Here is a 17,169-nt window from a genome sequence, read left to right as displayed (position 1 = left end):
ACAAGGGATCAGCTTGGGAAGGTCTTTCGTGAGACATGACATACAAGTATCGATCAGCCCCACCACCATGGGAATCCTGCCCCCAGAGGACCTTGTTCTGTCTCCTCAGGGCAGATGGGGAACAGCCATGGAAATGGCTCCCTGTGGGCTCTGATCCTAAAAGCTCTGTGTGCAGAGTGATCGTGCCTCCTAGAAACATGGCAATTTTCAAGTTATGTGCTCTTAAACAAGGAGAAATGCATTTCTGTCTTCAATGTCCTAGGGATGCCTCCTCTTAAATGAAATTCTATTGGGCAGTCTGTTGTCAGGTGGACTCCCAGTCCTAAATTCATCTTTTGTGAAACCCAAGCTTTCTTGTGGATCAGGTCTGCTTAAAGCATGAACCTATCATATGTCTTTTTTGAGTTTATATACACCATGGGTACAGTTTAAAATAATGGCAATGACATATTTGGACAGATCTAGGCACGGCCCAGGTTATGTGAAATCGGTCTTCAAAGAATAATAGTAAATTTAGTTTTAGTGAAGTAGGAAAATAGAGTAATCTATCAAATAAAGCATTATTAAGTAAAGACTAGGATACACAGAAATCCACGATTGACTGATAGCTGGTTTATGTCCACAAATTATATATATAATACGAGCATGGGGCTTAATAACTTTTCATTCAAGAACTGTCATTCCTCTCAAACCCATGAAGACGTAGACCTTTATCTACAATTTTATGTAAATCTCTGAAAAAAAGGTTTGTTCTTCTAATTTGTTTTATAATTAATACCAGCAGTTTCTTTTTGTGGCATATGAATTTAGCTCTCCTGGATTCAGACAGTTTGATAAGAACAATTACATGCTAATCCATTTAAAAACCATATTTGGCTCTTTTAGCGTAATTGGAAAATACTGGGCTCGTGTGTAATTTATGACCTACAAGTAGAAAGATTTAATTACAAAACTGACTACAAAATTGGCTGTTGTCTATGGTGGTATGTGCCTGCCAGTCAATGGAAGAGTCTGTGCAGAGGCTGGGATTTTCAAAGAGGTTTTCTGGACTGAGAAATGACTTTGTTCTTCCTAGCTTTGAGCCCCTGTGAATCTCAGAGGGTCTTGTATTTTCCTGGGCTCTTTCCACCACTCTCACATGATGAGGAAATGATTCTGTTTTCTCAGTGAAAAACCACTGGGGATGGGCAGCGTTGTCAGGTACAGATGTACAATCTGTGCACAACTCCAGGGGGCACCATTCACATGGCCTGTACTAAGATAACCAGAGTTTGGACTCTGACAGGATCCCCAGCCCAGGTCATACCCTTCTCTCAGTCCCTTTTCTGCAAAGCCTCTGATCCTGGCTCCCAAGGACCAGTCAATGTTAATAATGAAATGAGAAATATTTCTGTCTTGAAGTGTGATGTGGCTTTGGGATGTAGTCACAACTTCTGAGTGTTCTACTGACTTCATGGGAATTTCTGGGTATGGCAGAATCTGCTAGTTGTCTCCCAATATCCATTCTCTCTTTTCACGAGAGACCCATTCTTCTCTTTTCACGAGAAGAATTTCTAGCAGGGCATATATGGCTGTCAGGAACAAAGACCACACTTTCTAGCCTCTCTAGGTGTGATCACGTGGCCAATTTCTCATCGATGGGGTGAAGAAGGACATGTGTACCTTCTGCATTATGATTTTAAAAGAAGGCAGCATTCCCTCCTTTTGTCCCATCTTTCTTCTCTTGCTGGTTTAAGTGTAGGCCCAGCATTGGCAATGTCAACAGTCATCTGAAGCCATGGGGCAGAAGGCACATGAGCAGGCTGGCAGCCTTACAGAAGGAGCCAGGGTCTCTGACAAGTGTGCAGCTGCCACAGCAGCCCTGACTGTGTGTGGAAAACAAACTTTTGTCCTACTTAAACCACCATCTCACTGGGTCTCCCCATTCCAATGGCTGAACCAAAATTCTAAACAGAATACTAGGGCTTGGACAACTCTCATCACTGCTTTGCCTAAAAGTGCCCTGAATCCTTCCTGATTTTGATCACCCTTTAAACCCACTCTGGGAAGGAAACCACAGGGAGAAGGAAGAAGGACCTAGATCCAAGGGACTAGGTCCAAGGTTTGAGAGTTCAAATAAATCTTGCTGGGCCAAGATTTAAGAGCTCAAATAGACATTAGAGGCTCTCTAGTCCCAATAAGTCAAGCTCATTTATTTTATTTTTGCACCCAGAGAAGACTGGTAGCAGACCCCTGGGACAGAATCTGGGGAAGGAGTCTGACGCTGCATGTGCATTCAGCAGGAAAGAATGTGGTGACCCATTAGTGACATCTGTCCCATTCTAGGCCAAGCAGGTGACATCACAGACCTCGTGCAAGGCAGAACCAGGGCTAGAACTATTGCACTCCCTGAGTCCAGCCCAAGGCACTTTCCACTCTTCCTACACCTCTTTGTCAATGGTTATTGTTTCAAAGCACTGCTAAAGGGCAACAAAAAGATAAACTCACACCGGAATTATTCTTAAGTGCCCATGAGGATGAATAACGCGGTTCTTACTGCTAAGTGAAAACATAATTAGCCTGTATTGCAAAAAGTACCTGTATTGCTCCTCTCAAGTTAATTCCAGTTTCGATGGCGACATAGTAGGATGCTTGCAGAAATGTTCTTTGCAGTAGGAGGGCAAGGAACAGAAGCACGGCCAAGACGTAGGCATTAGCAAGGAACTCTTGGGATGAGACAAAGTAAACCCCGAGAAATTGCGTCTGAAAGAGAATTCAGAGGTGGCTGTCGTTGCTAGCAAAATGACCGCCATTAGCACCTGTTACTGTGCCACAGTGGCCATTATTATAAGATCCTCCATGCTTGCAAAGCTTTATGCAGCTGTTTATGAGGGGAATTAGACTAATAAATCCAACTAAACATTCTTCTAGCCACAGGGAGGGGTGCCTATCCCCTCTTTATCATCCTACTTAGGAGAACAGAATGTGGCCCAGTTCTAACCTCATGCCCATAAATATGACTCTCAGCTTTGTGGCCACCGGGCCCAGGGGAGATCACTCTGAATGGAACAAGAATATATAGAGCAAATCACAGAGCAGCCAAAACCAGAACTGCCTGAACAAATCCCACAATGTGTGTTCTCTGCTACAAAAAAACCGGAATGAGCTGAGGTCTTGTCCTACACTCACCGACAGCCTGCCCTGTAGAAATTTCTGGGGAAGAAAGACCAATGGGAAAACTGTAGTGCTCCCAGGCGAGATGGAAAGTCATCACCTATAATAGGCTGGAGAAGATTTTAGAAGCCCCTGAGCCTCGTGGGGTCCCGGGACGTCCTTTTAAATCGAAGGTCTTCTTGCTGCACCTCTAGCAAGATCTCAGATGATAAGCACTGGGAAAAACCAAACATTTTGACTCTGTTGCTAAAGATACCAGGAAACAACAGCATGCCTGTTTCCAAATTCAGCATCAATAACTCCCAGGAAAACTTTGATCCTGATTAAACCTTTGCTCCCCAGCAGAACCACATCAATGTTTCCATGAAGACAGCACTCTCTCCCCTTTCTGAGACTCTGCCCTGAACTCCAGAAGCCATTTGAAAGGGGATAGGAGCTGCTGCAGGCTAAAGGGTGGTGGGAACATAGTGATGAGAAGGAGGCTGAGGGCATGTCTATGGCCAGGATCAGGTCCAAGGGGTCAGAACTCTAAAAGGAGTCTTTTTCCTAGAGTCAGAAATTCCTGGATCTCGGACACAGGGCTATCGAATGGTAGTAGAAAAGATCTGGGCTTTCTAAACCAGCCCTGCTTCATGGAGCTTACGTCTGTCATCTCTCCCTGGATCTGTGGGAAAGGAGGCTTTTCACAGACACAGAGAGAGGAAGCAGGAAGTAGACATAGAGAGACCACTGAGGTCTCATAGAGGAAGGCCCTACCAAGGCCTGAACCCCTGACTCTGTCTCATTTGTCAAAGAACCAGAGGGAAAGGCAGAAGGAGAAAAGAGAGGGTAGAGGGTGGGGGTGGGCTGGAGGCAGCAAAATGGACCTTAAAATTAGGCTGCAGGGGTTGAGACCCGTATCCTACAGGCAGGATACAATATTTATCAGGTACAGAACTCCATTCTCATAATACACTAATGAGAAGAATGCCATTATGAGCCTAATTTTATACATGAGGCAATGGTGTCTCAGCATGGCTATGTGGCTGGTTCAAGGTCACACGCTGATAAGGGACAACATGTGAACATGAACCTGTGTGATGCCAAAACTACGACCCTAGACGTACTACCAAAGCCTTATCCAGCCTTTTGACCTTGAGTCTCCCATTGTCAGCTACAAGCTTATGACTTGTGGGGGACAGAAACATGGCCACTTGGCTGGTTCTCAGTCAAAAAAGAAGGCACGTGGGTTTGGGAAAGCCTGGTCCTATCCAACACATTTTGGAATTCTTAGGTTCTATCATCTTCTGCAGAGACCCAGCTCTGGAGAATGGAGCCCATTATGTTAAAGCAACAAAGCACATCATGGGAATTTACCCCAAAGGAAATAATTTCACACCAGGAAATAGCTGTATGTGAAAAAAGTATTCTATCTCTGGATTACAGCGAGGGGAGAGTCTGAAGAGCCATGTAAATGTCCAACCATAGAGAATGGTTAGGTATGGTATGATGCTCATGGGAATACCACACACTCAAGAACACTGATCATCACAAAAGCTCTCAAGCAGCAAGGATTGCCATGCATGTGCTATGTCACAATGATCAGAAAACACACAGGCTGGAGAATGAGGACTAGAAAAGTCAAGTGATCACGTATGTTGGTGAGAGTACGGGTGGCATTTGTTAAATACACTCATCATTGTTTTCACATTTTTAACAAAACAACAGATTCTTTCTTTGCAGCTTTAAAGGCAAAACCTTGACCCCTTCCCCCCATAACACACACACACCACAGGGTCAGAAACTATATTTTTTTGGATCAAGAATTTCGTGGCCTATTAAAATGAAAATCTTCCTGTAGGTATAAGTCATGAGGACATTATTGATCTCTCTTCAAAGAGAGACATAAAAGATATGGAGCCCAGAATAGCTAAGTTTTTATTAAGAAGTGGGAACTAAACTAGCCAAAGAGACCTGAGGTACTACTACCCAAGGAAGGCAGGCATTGGGGAGGTTTAAATGGGTATGAGGGCACTGACATTGCCCAGCACCTTGAAGGCTAGAGAGGAAAGGCCAAGGACCTGCAACATGACATCTGGTGGGAGTTAAATGCTTCAGAAGATCAGATACCCTCGTCCCACATTTTCACAAGCTCTCAGGGAAAGAAACTGTGTTTGTTTCCGGGGGTGCTCAATACATATTTTAAATCGATCAATGTATATGCTCTTCCTTCCCATCTACTTTTTATAGAAGTTATACATTTCCCATTTTTAAGTGTTTATTTTTGAGAGAGACAGAGAGGAAAGAGTGTGAGTGGGAGAGGGGCAGAGAGAGAGGGAGATGGAATCCAGAGCAGGCTCCAGGCTCTGAGCTGTCAGCACAGAGCCCGATGTGGGGCTCGAACTCACAAACCGCAAGATCGTGACCTGAGCTGAAGTTGGAAGCTCAACAAACACCCAGGTGCCCCTACATTTCTCCATTTTGCAGTTGAGCTGGGTTCATTGCACAGGTAGGACTAGAACCTAGGACTCTTGACTCTATAGTTCTGACCCTCATTATCCCTGTCTGGCCAGAGATATGACTGGAAAGCCCTCCTTCCCTTGTTCTCTAGAGCTTAATGGAGAGGGATCACATGGGCTTTTGCTTCTTATTTTGGCGGGAACCAGAAGATGCATTGCCCATAGGTCCCAGCCCTGGAAGACCCTGGGTGAAAACAATGACAACTATCTTTGAACACTCATGGACCAATGTACCCAACCATCCATCTATAACCAGTTATCATGGTGGTTTAGAGCCTGGATTTAGAGGTTAGCCACATCTGAGTTTGAGTCCTAGATCATTATATATTAGCCACTGTGTCTTTATGTAAGTTCTTCAAACTCTCTGAGCCTCAGTTTCCTCACTGTAAAATGAGGCCATTAAGGGTTTCTACTCAGAGAGTTGTTATGAGAATTTAACGTAACAATGCAGCTAAAAATATCTAGTAAGCATAAGCACTCAATATGTGGCAACTTCTATATGATTCCCTGAAGAATCATTTCTCCTGTGCCTCCTGAATGTCAGGCATAGAGCTGGGTGTTGGGCACCCGGAGGTCAGATAATGCAGTTCTTGTCATAGGGGACTCAGGGTCAAGTTGGGAAAGAGACAAGGGGTTTTTGATGGTGCAAGCCCCGGATGTTATGGGAGCACAGAGGAGGGGAATCTAACCCTATTAGAGGAAGTCTTCCTGGAGGAGGTGACATCTGAGCTGAGTCTTGGTGGCTGAGAGGGGTTAGTGAGAGGAAGGGAGTCCTGCCAGGCCAGAGCAGCTGCATGAGCATTGCCATGAAGAGACCAGCCCACTCACTGACATCACAAAGTCACAGAAATGCATATAAATTTACACAGTCACCCACAACAATAGCTACAAATACGTGTACTCAAATAGGGACACAGACACACATGGAAAGAGATAAACCAAGAGACACAGGACAAATAGAAGGACATACATACAGAATCATAAACAGTTTCCAGGAGAACTCATTCAGAAACACACGTACACTCACAAACTTACACACGTTTCCCCTCTGAGGGTAGAGGCTGTTTGAAGCTTTGGCCCTCAGATCAAACCCAGACTGTTCTTTCTCTGCTCAACTAATGGCCTAGGGCAGCGCTGGCAGGTTTCAGATGCTGGCAGTTCATTATGAATCCAGTTCCCTTGCCCTGCAGCCAGATCAGTGGCATCCACAGCAGGTGACAGATTGTGGGTGGGGGTTAGGTGGGAGAGGAGGCAGTAGAGGGGGAGGTCATGGGCTGCTCCCAGCCAGGGTCCCAGCTTTCCCCGGAGTGTGGCAGACGGGGCAGGAGTGTGGAATTAAAGAAGAGATAATGTTTGTCCTCGCAGATGCCAAGGGCGGTGTGATTCCTGCCAACTGTGAGTGTCCCGGAAAGGGAAGGGAGGACAGGGCAGCCACTGACAATGATGTAAACAGTCGTGTCCGGCTGTGCAGACTACAGCAGCATGGATCAAGGCTGAGTGGAAAGAAGGGCTTTCTCACAGAGAGGGTTGTTAAATGCTGGCACACGTAGCTAGAGAGCTTCTGTCCTTGTAGGTTCATAAAGACCAGAACAGCACCTGTCTCTCTGAGTTAGAGCCATTGGGAGGCAGGGGAATGAACCGAATGACCTCAATAAATGACCCCTCTGCCCCATTTTCTGGGTCCAGAAGCCCAAATGAGAATTAAGCCATATCCCAGGCAACCACATGGTTGAGGATTCTTTGCTGCTGACACTGGAGACTATATTTACTTTCACCTCTTGTTTCAGTGTCTGTAATTTGCTGATTGTATTTGGGCTGCAGGGAACAAATATTAAATCTGATAAGGCCTGCAGCCACTGAGGCAGAGCCATCTGTCTCAGGGATTTATGTACTGACGAGTAACCAGGACAAGAGCATTCCAACAAGAGGGCGGTAAATCCCAGGGCTGGTATACAAATAAAGAGAAAAGAGACCGCAAAGCTAACGTTCAGATGAGCTAAAAGTCTAAGTGCTGTTCTCACTACCTCTCTGGCACATCCTGCCTCAGAGCTCTCTCACCAGCAGAAGCCCACCAGAGCTTTGGGAAACACAGCAAGAAGACAACAATGTGGACAAGCTGACAAGGGCTCTGGCCTGTGACACCCCACCCCCCCAATAGTAACAACAGGCCCTGTTGCTACAGGGTTATCAATGTAGAGTATTCTGGAGTCATCTATGGTCAGACTAGAACTGAAGGTAACACTCTTGTAGACAAGAGGAGATGGCCCTTCCTCTCTCTTTTGGGGCCAAGTATAGCTCAGAGGCTCAAAAGCCATCAAGGTCGAAATAAGCAAGAAGAGTCCTTACATTCGTGTTGAACTAGAAATCTGCCCATCTTAGCCTGGCCAACTCATACTCATATGTCAAGGCCCCATTCAAATACTAGCTCCTTTATGAAGCTATCCATGACTACTGGCTGAGTTAGTCACTCCCTCTTCCTACAGTTCCCTGTATACACCCCCTCATAGTAGGGGATATATACTATGGAGTGAAAGAGACTTGGGTTCAGATTCCAACTCTGTCGCTAAGTAACCGAGAAACTCTAAAGAAAGTTACGTAACCTCTCCACACCTCAAGTCCCTCATCTGTAAAATGGGGATAAAAATACCTACTTGGTAAGTTATATGGTATGTGAATGATATCTCAATAAAGCTGTTACCAAAAAAAAAAAAAAAATTTACCCTAAAAGGTTGTGTTAGGCACGAGATGTGACAACACATGCATAATTCCCACAAGCAGCCGTGCATGTGTTAAGTGGTCAGGACGTGGTTGTCAGTATTGTGAATGGTCCTCATCATAACCATTGCCTCTGGATTCCCACAGCCCAAACCAGGCTTGGCACAGAGTAGGGTTCAATAAATATTTGCTGAATAAATCAGACAAACAGATTTGGAGTGTCTCATACTGCTGATCAGAAGTGCTCAGCTGATTAATTATATCTCTTAAAAAACTTAATATAAACCTCCAGAGGATTAAATGCTCTCTGCGATCTTAGAGCCAAGGAGATGAATAGCGTTACACAAGGGAATGTCATAAATCATTAAGGTCCCTAATTAGCAATTCTCAGCACCATTTTCAGACTGTCTGTTTGTGGCTAAAAGTTTACAATGATATTCCTGCTGGGAAAATAAAACTCTGAGTCTTGTTACACGTGAAAAGTTTTCCATTTTGTGGCCATCTAAACCTAATTGGCAGCAAGGAAACAGATAAAGGAATAAAGTACCCCACCCTCATCCCCAGAGGGGATGCCATTGCCCTAGCAGGGAAAATCAACCCCCACAAAGATTTCCTGCTTCTTTCCTCCAATGGATTTCAGTCTGTAGCATCTTTAAAGCTGCAAAGGCCATTGGATATCGTCTAATCCAATGAGTTTCAAGTACTTTTAAGACATGAAATCCTTGGGGCGCCTGGGTGGCTCAGTCGGTTAAGCGGCCGACTTCGGCTCAGGTCATGATCTCGCGGTCTGTGAGCTCAAGCCCCGTGTCGGGCTCTGTGCTGACAGCTCAGAGCCTGGAGCCTGTTTCAGATTCTGTGTCTCCCTCTCTCTGACCCTCCCCCATTCATGCTCTGTCTCTCTCTGTCTCAAAAATAAATAAACATTAAAAAAAAATTAAAAAAAAAAAGACATGGAATCCTTTTGTAAAAAGAATTTTTGATGGGAAAGGCCCACATATTCATAAAACTGGGTCAGCTTTGAGTGAAATCTGGAATTGGGGGTGGGGAGAAACTCATGGAGGTTTCCCTCTTGTCACCCCCAGCAGCAACCTCCAAGATGTCCCTGTAGAGCCTTGAATGCCAGGATATACAGAACTGAAGAAGACAGATTGTGAAGTTGTTTGGAGTCCATTAGGATGATGTAAACTAAGCCAACATATCCAACAAATCACAGAAGCCCTAGACACTGAGTAAACAAATGTACTTCCTACAACTTTCTGAATGACTAATAACTGGGAGAGGAATTATGGCAATGATGACAAGATGAAGAGATGGCAAGGGCATCATAAATCTTCCTGGGGCACAAGCTTGCCCCCTGGCATTTCTGTTAACCAGATGCAGAGCATCTTCTAGAGGGAGATATTGCCAAGGGCTTTGTGCGTGTGTGAGGAGCTGACCCAGTGCAGTCAAAGTGTACACACATTGGCCCTTGCACATTCTTATGTACAAGGGAAAATCTTCCAAAGGATACCCTGCTCTACCCCTGGGATGGCCTACCTTGGGCTGGAAGACGCGGTTTTCCTTCCCAAGGTGGTCCACAATCCCGAAGATGCACAGCGGCCCGGCGAAGCCCAGCAGGTCAGCCAGTATACGGAAAGTGCTGCTGAGGACCAGGCGTCTCCCAAAGGCACGGCAGAGTGCCTGCCAGATGGCCCGGGCACCCTGTATGCTCTGCGAGTCCTTCTGCTGCCGAGAGAGAGAGACCGATGGCCTGGTCAGAATGGCAGAATCTGGCCTCCCAGGAAGTCCCTGGTTCCTGCTGCCTGGGGAAACTTTTCTGCAGACAGGTGAACTCCAGGAAGAAATCACTGAACCATCAAGTGCATGGTGAGGTGGGCCCTCCCAACACCAACACAGTTCAGATGGGGAAACTGAGGCCAGATGATTGATCAAGGTCACACAGCCGGTCAGGGACCATGTGATGAGCACAGCATGTGGCACACTCATTCGTCACCACCTGCATTGCATCTGCCTCAGTGTCCGCCCCTCCTCCCCATGCTAGGGCAGAGGCAGCAAAGGAACACTGGACTGGGAGTTGGGACACCGGCTCTGCCCCCTACCAGCTGTGGGCCAGTTCTGTGCCTTTCTCAGAGCCTCCGTTTCCATGGTAGTGATAGAGGGAGACCCCTACTTGGCTCAACTTACAGAATTTGTGCAAGTGTCAGGCCACTAAATCTCTGCTTTAATATGGGTGAACGTTTCCACCTTTATAAGTCACTGAACTCCAGAAGGAAGAACATAGGACATGAGGGAATGCAGTGGGGTCACATCCCTTCTCAGGACCTCAGTTTCCCCCATGTGGACAACAAGGGTGTAAGGGCCATTCTAGCTGTGACAGTCCTATGAATCTTTAGTTCTGGACTTGTCCCTGGTTCACTGTGTCACTCAGGGCAAGCCTCTTCCCTTCCATAGGCCCTACCAGGGGTTTGACCTGATGCCTTCTGAGGTCCCCATCTGTGACTATAAATTAGAGGGAGGGGGACGGATGGTGAGGCAGGGCCCCCACTGACCGCCTGGGTGTCGAAAGCCTCACAGAGCCGCTGGTAGTTGGTGAGGGCCCTCATGGCAATGGGCAGCTTCCCAATGGCTCGGAGATCAATGGGCTTCTTGTGGGCAGTCTTGATGAAAGCATTCATCCACCAGTAGGTGCCTTTGGATAGCAAATTCACGAAGGGCTGCAGGAAGCGCACCCCCAAGTCCTGTAGGTCCTCAGGGGGCTTTACCTCCCTTGGCGACTTGAAGAAGATATATCTCTGTGGGGCACATGGGTCACAGGGGATGGGTAAGTACAACTTCTCACCACCCTCCACTTTGCCCCAGAAAAGATCTGGGGTTGTGACATCCCACCCTTGACCTCTAACATAGGGGGCCATCTCTTGCCTATTCCCAGGAAATGGGTCCCTCCACACATCCTGGCCATCAGTGCCAGGGCCTCCTGGCTTATAACTCTTCATTGAGGTCTGCTCTGTATCCCCTTGGCTGGGTTGGGTTGGATCTAAGCCGGACTGGGAAAGAACAGAAATCTCCCGTATGCCATCTTCCCCACAGATCTGAGGACATTACCATGTTTCATGTCGGGTTTGCGGGACATGGAGCCCTGCAGACCTGCCTCTTCCACTTACTAGCAAGGTGTCTTTGGACAAGTCTCCTCTAAAAAGTTTCCTTTTTAGAAAGTCTAAAATGTGGGTGGTACTTGCATCCCAGGGGTGCTGTGAGGGTCAGTTGAGGCAGGGAGTGAGGTCGGCCTTTGTACCCTGTAAATCACCAACTAAACAGGGGCATCAGAGAAATGCAAATGCAAGGAGCACTTCACACTTATCACCCAAATGGGGCTGGCCCATTGCTTGTTGGAGGAAGGGAGACGGTTGTCGTATTCATTGCTAGTAGATTATGGTCTTTCTGGAAGGCAATCTGCAACATTGATTAAAATTTAAAATACACAGACTCTTTGAACTAGCAACTCCACTCCTTGGACTCTATCCCAAAGAAATAAAAACAGCAATACATAAAGATAGAAGCATGTTGAATACACCATTATTTGTGAAGACAGAAACTTGGCAACACAGTGAATGCCCATCAATAGGGTAATGGCTGAATAAATTATTGCTCATCCACATGATGGAATATTATGCGGCCATTAAGAAAACTAAATTAGCCATACCAGACTTGGAGGGAGTCCTAAGAGATATCAGTTGGGTGAGAAAAGCAAGATGCAGAAAACTGTGTATAATATGATCCTATTTTTATAAAATGAATATTGAGAGGAAAAACCTTACTCTTACATGTGTTGAGAAAAAAGAACCTTAAGTAGATACAAGTATATGATATTATACTAATAAAAACCAAGATTGGAAGTGCACATATTAGGTTGTTATCTGGGTTACTTGGGGAGGGGGGGAAGGTCCGGGGAGCATAGAGTAGGAAGAGAGGAAAGAGGTAAAGGGAATAAGCAAAAATGATAACAAAACAAGACCAAAGACATGTATGCAGCCACATTTACTCATTCAGGTATATGTGAAACTATGATGAATACATTAACTCCCTTCCCCCAAAACAACAGAAACAACAACAGAGCTCGGGGGAAGCCAGTACTTGAAGCTCTTTTCCCTCTTCTATGGGATTAAACTCAGAATCCTTCAACCTTGGCTAACACATCCTATCACTTCCATTCCCTCTGGGATCCTCAGGTAGAGGGCAGTGGGACCAGATGGAATGTTCCTCTCAAAACTCCCCTACCAGCCTCAACTCTCCTTTGGGGGTGGGTAAAGGAGGCTGACTGCTTCTAGGGCTTGGCTAAGAAGCAGGGTGGGGGCCCACATCCAGGGGAAGGACACTGATCAGAAGCCCCGCCCTGGCTAAGGTGTGTCCTGAGATGGGTGCTGGGGTGGCTCAGGAGTGGTCTGCTTACCCTCACTCTGATGACATTGACCTCCACCAGGAGCAGCATCCCGTAGAGGATCACCAACAGCCCCGTAAGGCAGAAGCGCAGCTGTGAGAAGCCGATGGCGTGGTCATAGAACTTGACGAACTTGATCGTCTTGGTGATGAAGGCCAGGGTCCAGTAGACTAGCAGGGCTGCAGGGGAGAGGATGTGTGTGTGTGTGGATTTGCATGTGTGTGCAGTCATGGGTGTGCAAGTGTGTGGGAGAGAAGGAGAGAAAAGAAGTATGTCAGGGAGGACGTATCTGTGTGAACAAGCCACTGTTATGGGTGTGAGAGCACATTTCTGAGGAAAAGGCTGTGTGTGTGAATATACGTGTGTAATTTTCAGATGGTATACATACATTAAAACATTCATGATAGGTATGTTCAAAACATTAATAATCTTGTAAGTCAAAGGGCGCCTGGGTGGCTCAGTCGGTTAAGCATCCGGCTTTGCTTCAGGTCATGATCTCACGGTTTGTGGGTTCGAGCCCCGCGTCAGGCTCTGTGCTGACAGCTCAGAGCCTAGAGCCTGCTTCAGATTCTGTGTCTCCTTCTCTCTCTGCCCCTCCCTTGCTCGCTCTCTTTCTCTCTCTCTCTCTCTTTCAAAAATAAAAAAAATAAACACTAAATTTTTTTTTTTTAATTTTGTAAGTCAAGCTGGTCAGCCAAATTTCCCTTTACAGTAATTAATAAGAAAAATAGGAAAATTATGTCTTGAAGTTAACTAAGTTGTAGGCGCCATGCCAAGGAAGCACTTTAAGTATTATCTCACTTATTCCTTACAACAACCTTGTGAGGGGAAAAGTGCCATCACCCCTGATTTAACAGACAAAGGAATTAAGGCTCAGAAAGGTTAAGTAACTGCTCAGTCAGGAGGTGGAACTGGACCAGCCTGATGCAGAGCCCATGCCTGGAGCCTCCGTCCTATAGTGGTTTGCTTGTGGAATTTCTAAGCCTGGAAAATCTTAAAGATCCTTCGACCCACTCTTTCATTTAATAGCTGTCCTCCTCTATAAAGGAGCCCTAAAGAGGTTGTGACCTGCCCGAGCTCACTGCAAGCTTGAGTGTCCCCAGGATAGAGCCCACTACATTACAGCATGATGATGCTCCTCATGGAGCCTGGGGGACTGGGGGATGAGAAAAAGGAAGTCATAGTTCTGTGAGGCAGTGTGTACGGTGGTTAGAACAGGGCCTTGCAGCCAGATATATTTGGGCTCAGATCCTGTAATTTAATAGTTATGTGACTTTGGGTAAATCATTTAACCCATCCAGGCCTCTGTTTCTTCACCCATAAAAATGGGGATGATAACAGCACTTCCTCAAAGGTTGCTGTGAGCATTTAGCACAGTGGGCCTGGTACACAGCGGGTGGCGCTCTTTGGACATCAGCTGTTAATATTTTTATTATCTCCAGATTTCAGACCTGGGACCATAAACATCAGAAGCTATCAGTAGATTCTAATCTCTAAATTCTCACCGCCACCACCTGCCAATAAACCACTGTCAGCTGGCAACCAGAGGAAGGAACAATAATAAGCCCCCCTTTAGGAGATGCTTGCTTTAGTGTAGGCAGCTCTTTCCCCCTCACTCCCTAGAGTCCTATGCAGATAAGGTCAGCCTACATTCCCTAGAGCTCCTCTCTAGTGGGGCCACAGAGAAGGAGACACCTTCAAGCTGCCCTCCATCCCTAGATGGGCCTGGTCACACAAATGCCAGGGCATCTCTTGGAGACAAAAGTTGGGGTCTGCCCCAGCCTGAGTCTGGGCTGGGAACTAGGCCAAGACGGTGAACTTTCCCAGAGAGGGACAAATGCCATCTATCTCAGGTCCCTGGGTGAGGGCATTAGGATAGGGGGCAGAAGTGTCTGCTTTCTGCGTGCTACCCGCCTCTTGACAGGACTGGGATGATAAACCCCTCAGCTTGGTCTGGTGACGAGGTCACAGGGATCCCACAGCTGGAGGCCATCACCCTGCCCCCACACCTACACTCCCCAGACAGGACTTGAGCATCAGAACCTCTTTGGCCCTTCATGAAGGTCACTTTTGGGAGCCAAGACTTGAAAATATGCCTCACGTGGGTCTTAACAGATGTGGTCTGATTTGCTCTTCATAAAAATCCTGTGACTTAGACAGGGACTTACAGTTCCTGTCCAGATACAGAAACTGAGGCTCATGGAGTCTGAGTTCATGTCCAAGGTCACACAGGGAGTTAGCGGTGGACCCAGGACTAAGCCCAAGGGCTATTTCCACAGTGCCGGACGTCGCAGCCCTCAGCCAAAGCTTAGGGCTTGACTGAGAGAAAAGCAGAAAAGGACAGTGGTGTGACAGGGGGGCTGCGGGCAAGTTTTAGGTTCTGAATTCTCATTACCCCAGCATCTTCCCTGTCCCTTTCCACACCCCACCTATTACCAAGTTCTGTCTACTTTACTTTTTTTATTTTTATTTTTTTAACGTTTTTTAATTTATTTTTGAGACAGAGAGAGACAGAGCATGAACAGGGGAGGAGCAGAGAGAGAGGGAGACACAGAATCTGAAACAGGCTCCAGGCTCTGAGCTGTCAGCTGTTCGACGCGGGGCTCAAACTAACGGACTGTGAGATCATGACCTGAGCCGAAGTCGGACGCTTAACCGACCGAGCCACCCAGGCGCCCCATGTCTACTTTACTTTTAAATATCTGGGCCACCTGGGTCACCATCATATCTCCTCGGTGGCCACCATCATTTGTCCCCTGCACTACCTAGAGGGCTTTCTCATGGTTTCTCCTCTTTCCCTCTTGCCCACTTCCAGAATTGCCTCTGTAAAGCAATGTATGTGATCAAATATGATCTCAATGCACCCATGTTCCTAACAGCATTATTCACAGTAACTAAAAGGTGGAAGAAACCCAAGTGTCCATTGACGGATGAATGGATAAGCAAAATGCATTATATCCATACAATGGAATGTTATTCAGTTTTAAAAAGAAAGAACATTCATCAGAATGCTACATGCTACATGCTACAACACGGGTGAACCTTGAGGATATTATGCTAAGTTAAGCGAGCCAGTCACCAAAGGACAAAACAGTGTATGCTTCCACTTATACAAGGTACCTAGAGTAGTCATGTTTGTAAAGATAGAAAGTAGAATGGTGGTTTTGGGAGGATGAGGGGATAGGGGAGAGAGGAGAATATGGAGTTACTGTTTCGTGGATACAGCGTTTCAGTCTGGGAAGATGAAAAGTTTTGGAGATGGATGGTTGGATGGATGGATGATGATGGCTGCACAAATGTCAATGTACTTAATGTCACAAACTGTGCATTTAAAAGTGGTTAAAATAATAAATCTCACGTATAAGTTACACACACACACACACACACACACACACACACCCCTCACACACCCTAATCCTCAATGCCATGGGATAAAGGCTAATGCCTGGGGTCTGCCCCAGCCTGAGTCTGGGCTGGGAACTAGGCCAAGATGGTGAACCTTCCCAGAGAGGGACAAATGCCATCTATCCGTGGGTGAGGGCATTAGGATAGGCATACCCGCCTGGTATGGTTCCCACCTGCCACTCCAGCCTTCAAAGTTCAGCTCTCTCTGCTTTCTGCATTCCAGTCACAGGTTTTCTTCCAGATTTCCTAATGTGCTTCTCCTGTCTCAAGACATGCTGTTCCCTCTGCCTCAATGGTCTCCTCTCCCTTCTCCCAGGTAGTTCCTACCTATCCTTCAGTTCTCAGCTCAAATGTGACTTTTTCATAGAACATTTCCTTGATCTCATCTGGTGCCTCAGGACCAAGGTCATTTTGTGGGTTCACCTTTCTGCAGGATTCCAGACCTGTGACCAGACAGGAGTCTTCTCAGAAGGCCAGCTGCTCCCCAATACCCACTGTCCTCAATGCCTGCAGCTCATTGGGTACTCCTCTCTGCTTTTCCCTGTTCTAGAATTTCTGGCTCTGCAGAGCAAAGTTCTACCAAAAGGGAATGGAGGGAGTTAGTCCTTGTTCTTTGGAGAAAGAATGGTCCATCGATAGGTGGTAATTTGTGCTTTAAGGAAAGAACATTACATGTTTTCCGGAGAATGAGAAAATAAATGACCAGACAGGATGTTTCTGGGGGCAACGGTCCATCAGGCACTGGGGTTAATGAGGGGTTCTCTACATGAGGAGATGCTTCTGAATCTTCAGAAGAGGGAGGATCTCTGAAGTCTGTACTTAACATCTCTCTCTCTCAACTTGTGCCCCCTAGTCTCCCGACCACACTCTCATGGGGTCACCTGGGTAGGGGGTTAACCTGGATGATCCTGACAGAGTCCAGCTCCCACCCTACATGGGAAAATACCCTCTGCCCCCTCATGA

General features: G+C 46.5%; 1 protein-coding gene across 5 annotated transcripts in view; it reads right to left on the bottom strand.

The window, feature by feature from the left end:
- ABCC8 (ATP binding cassette subfamily C member 8) overlaps positions 1-17,169 on the bottom strand; it is a 77,388-nt gene that overhangs the window by 52,178 nt on the left and 8,041 nt on the right. For 2 of the 5 annotated variants that reach the window (XM_027073033.2, XM_053203402.1), the window contains exons 4-7: positions 12,814-12,980; positions 10,916-11,158; positions 9,903-10,091; positions 2,578-2,742 (exon numbers count right to left, since the gene is read on the bottom strand). In XM_027073033.2, the coding sequence (XP_026928834.1) occupies positions 2,578-2,742; positions 9,903-10,091; positions 10,916-11,158; positions 12,814-12,980 (764 nt within the window). The remainder of the gene's footprint in view (positions 1-2,577; positions 2,743-9,902; positions 10,092-10,915; positions 11,159-12,813; positions 12,981-17,169) is intronic. The other 3 variants (XM_027073034.2, XM_053203403.1, XM_053203404.1) reach the window with 2 other exon arrangements.

The sequence above is a fragment of the Acinonyx jubatus genome, chromosome D1 (genome assembly GCF_027475565.1).
Source record: "Acinonyx jubatus isolate Ajub_Pintada_27869175 chromosome D1, VMU_Ajub_asm_v1.0, whole genome shotgun sequence".
Taxonomy (NCBI): domain Eukaryota; kingdom Metazoa; phylum Chordata; class Mammalia; order Carnivora; family Felidae; genus Acinonyx; species Acinonyx jubatus.
Note: the sequence above shows the minus strand (reverse complement) of the source record. Positions and strands in the feature narration are given on the sequence as shown.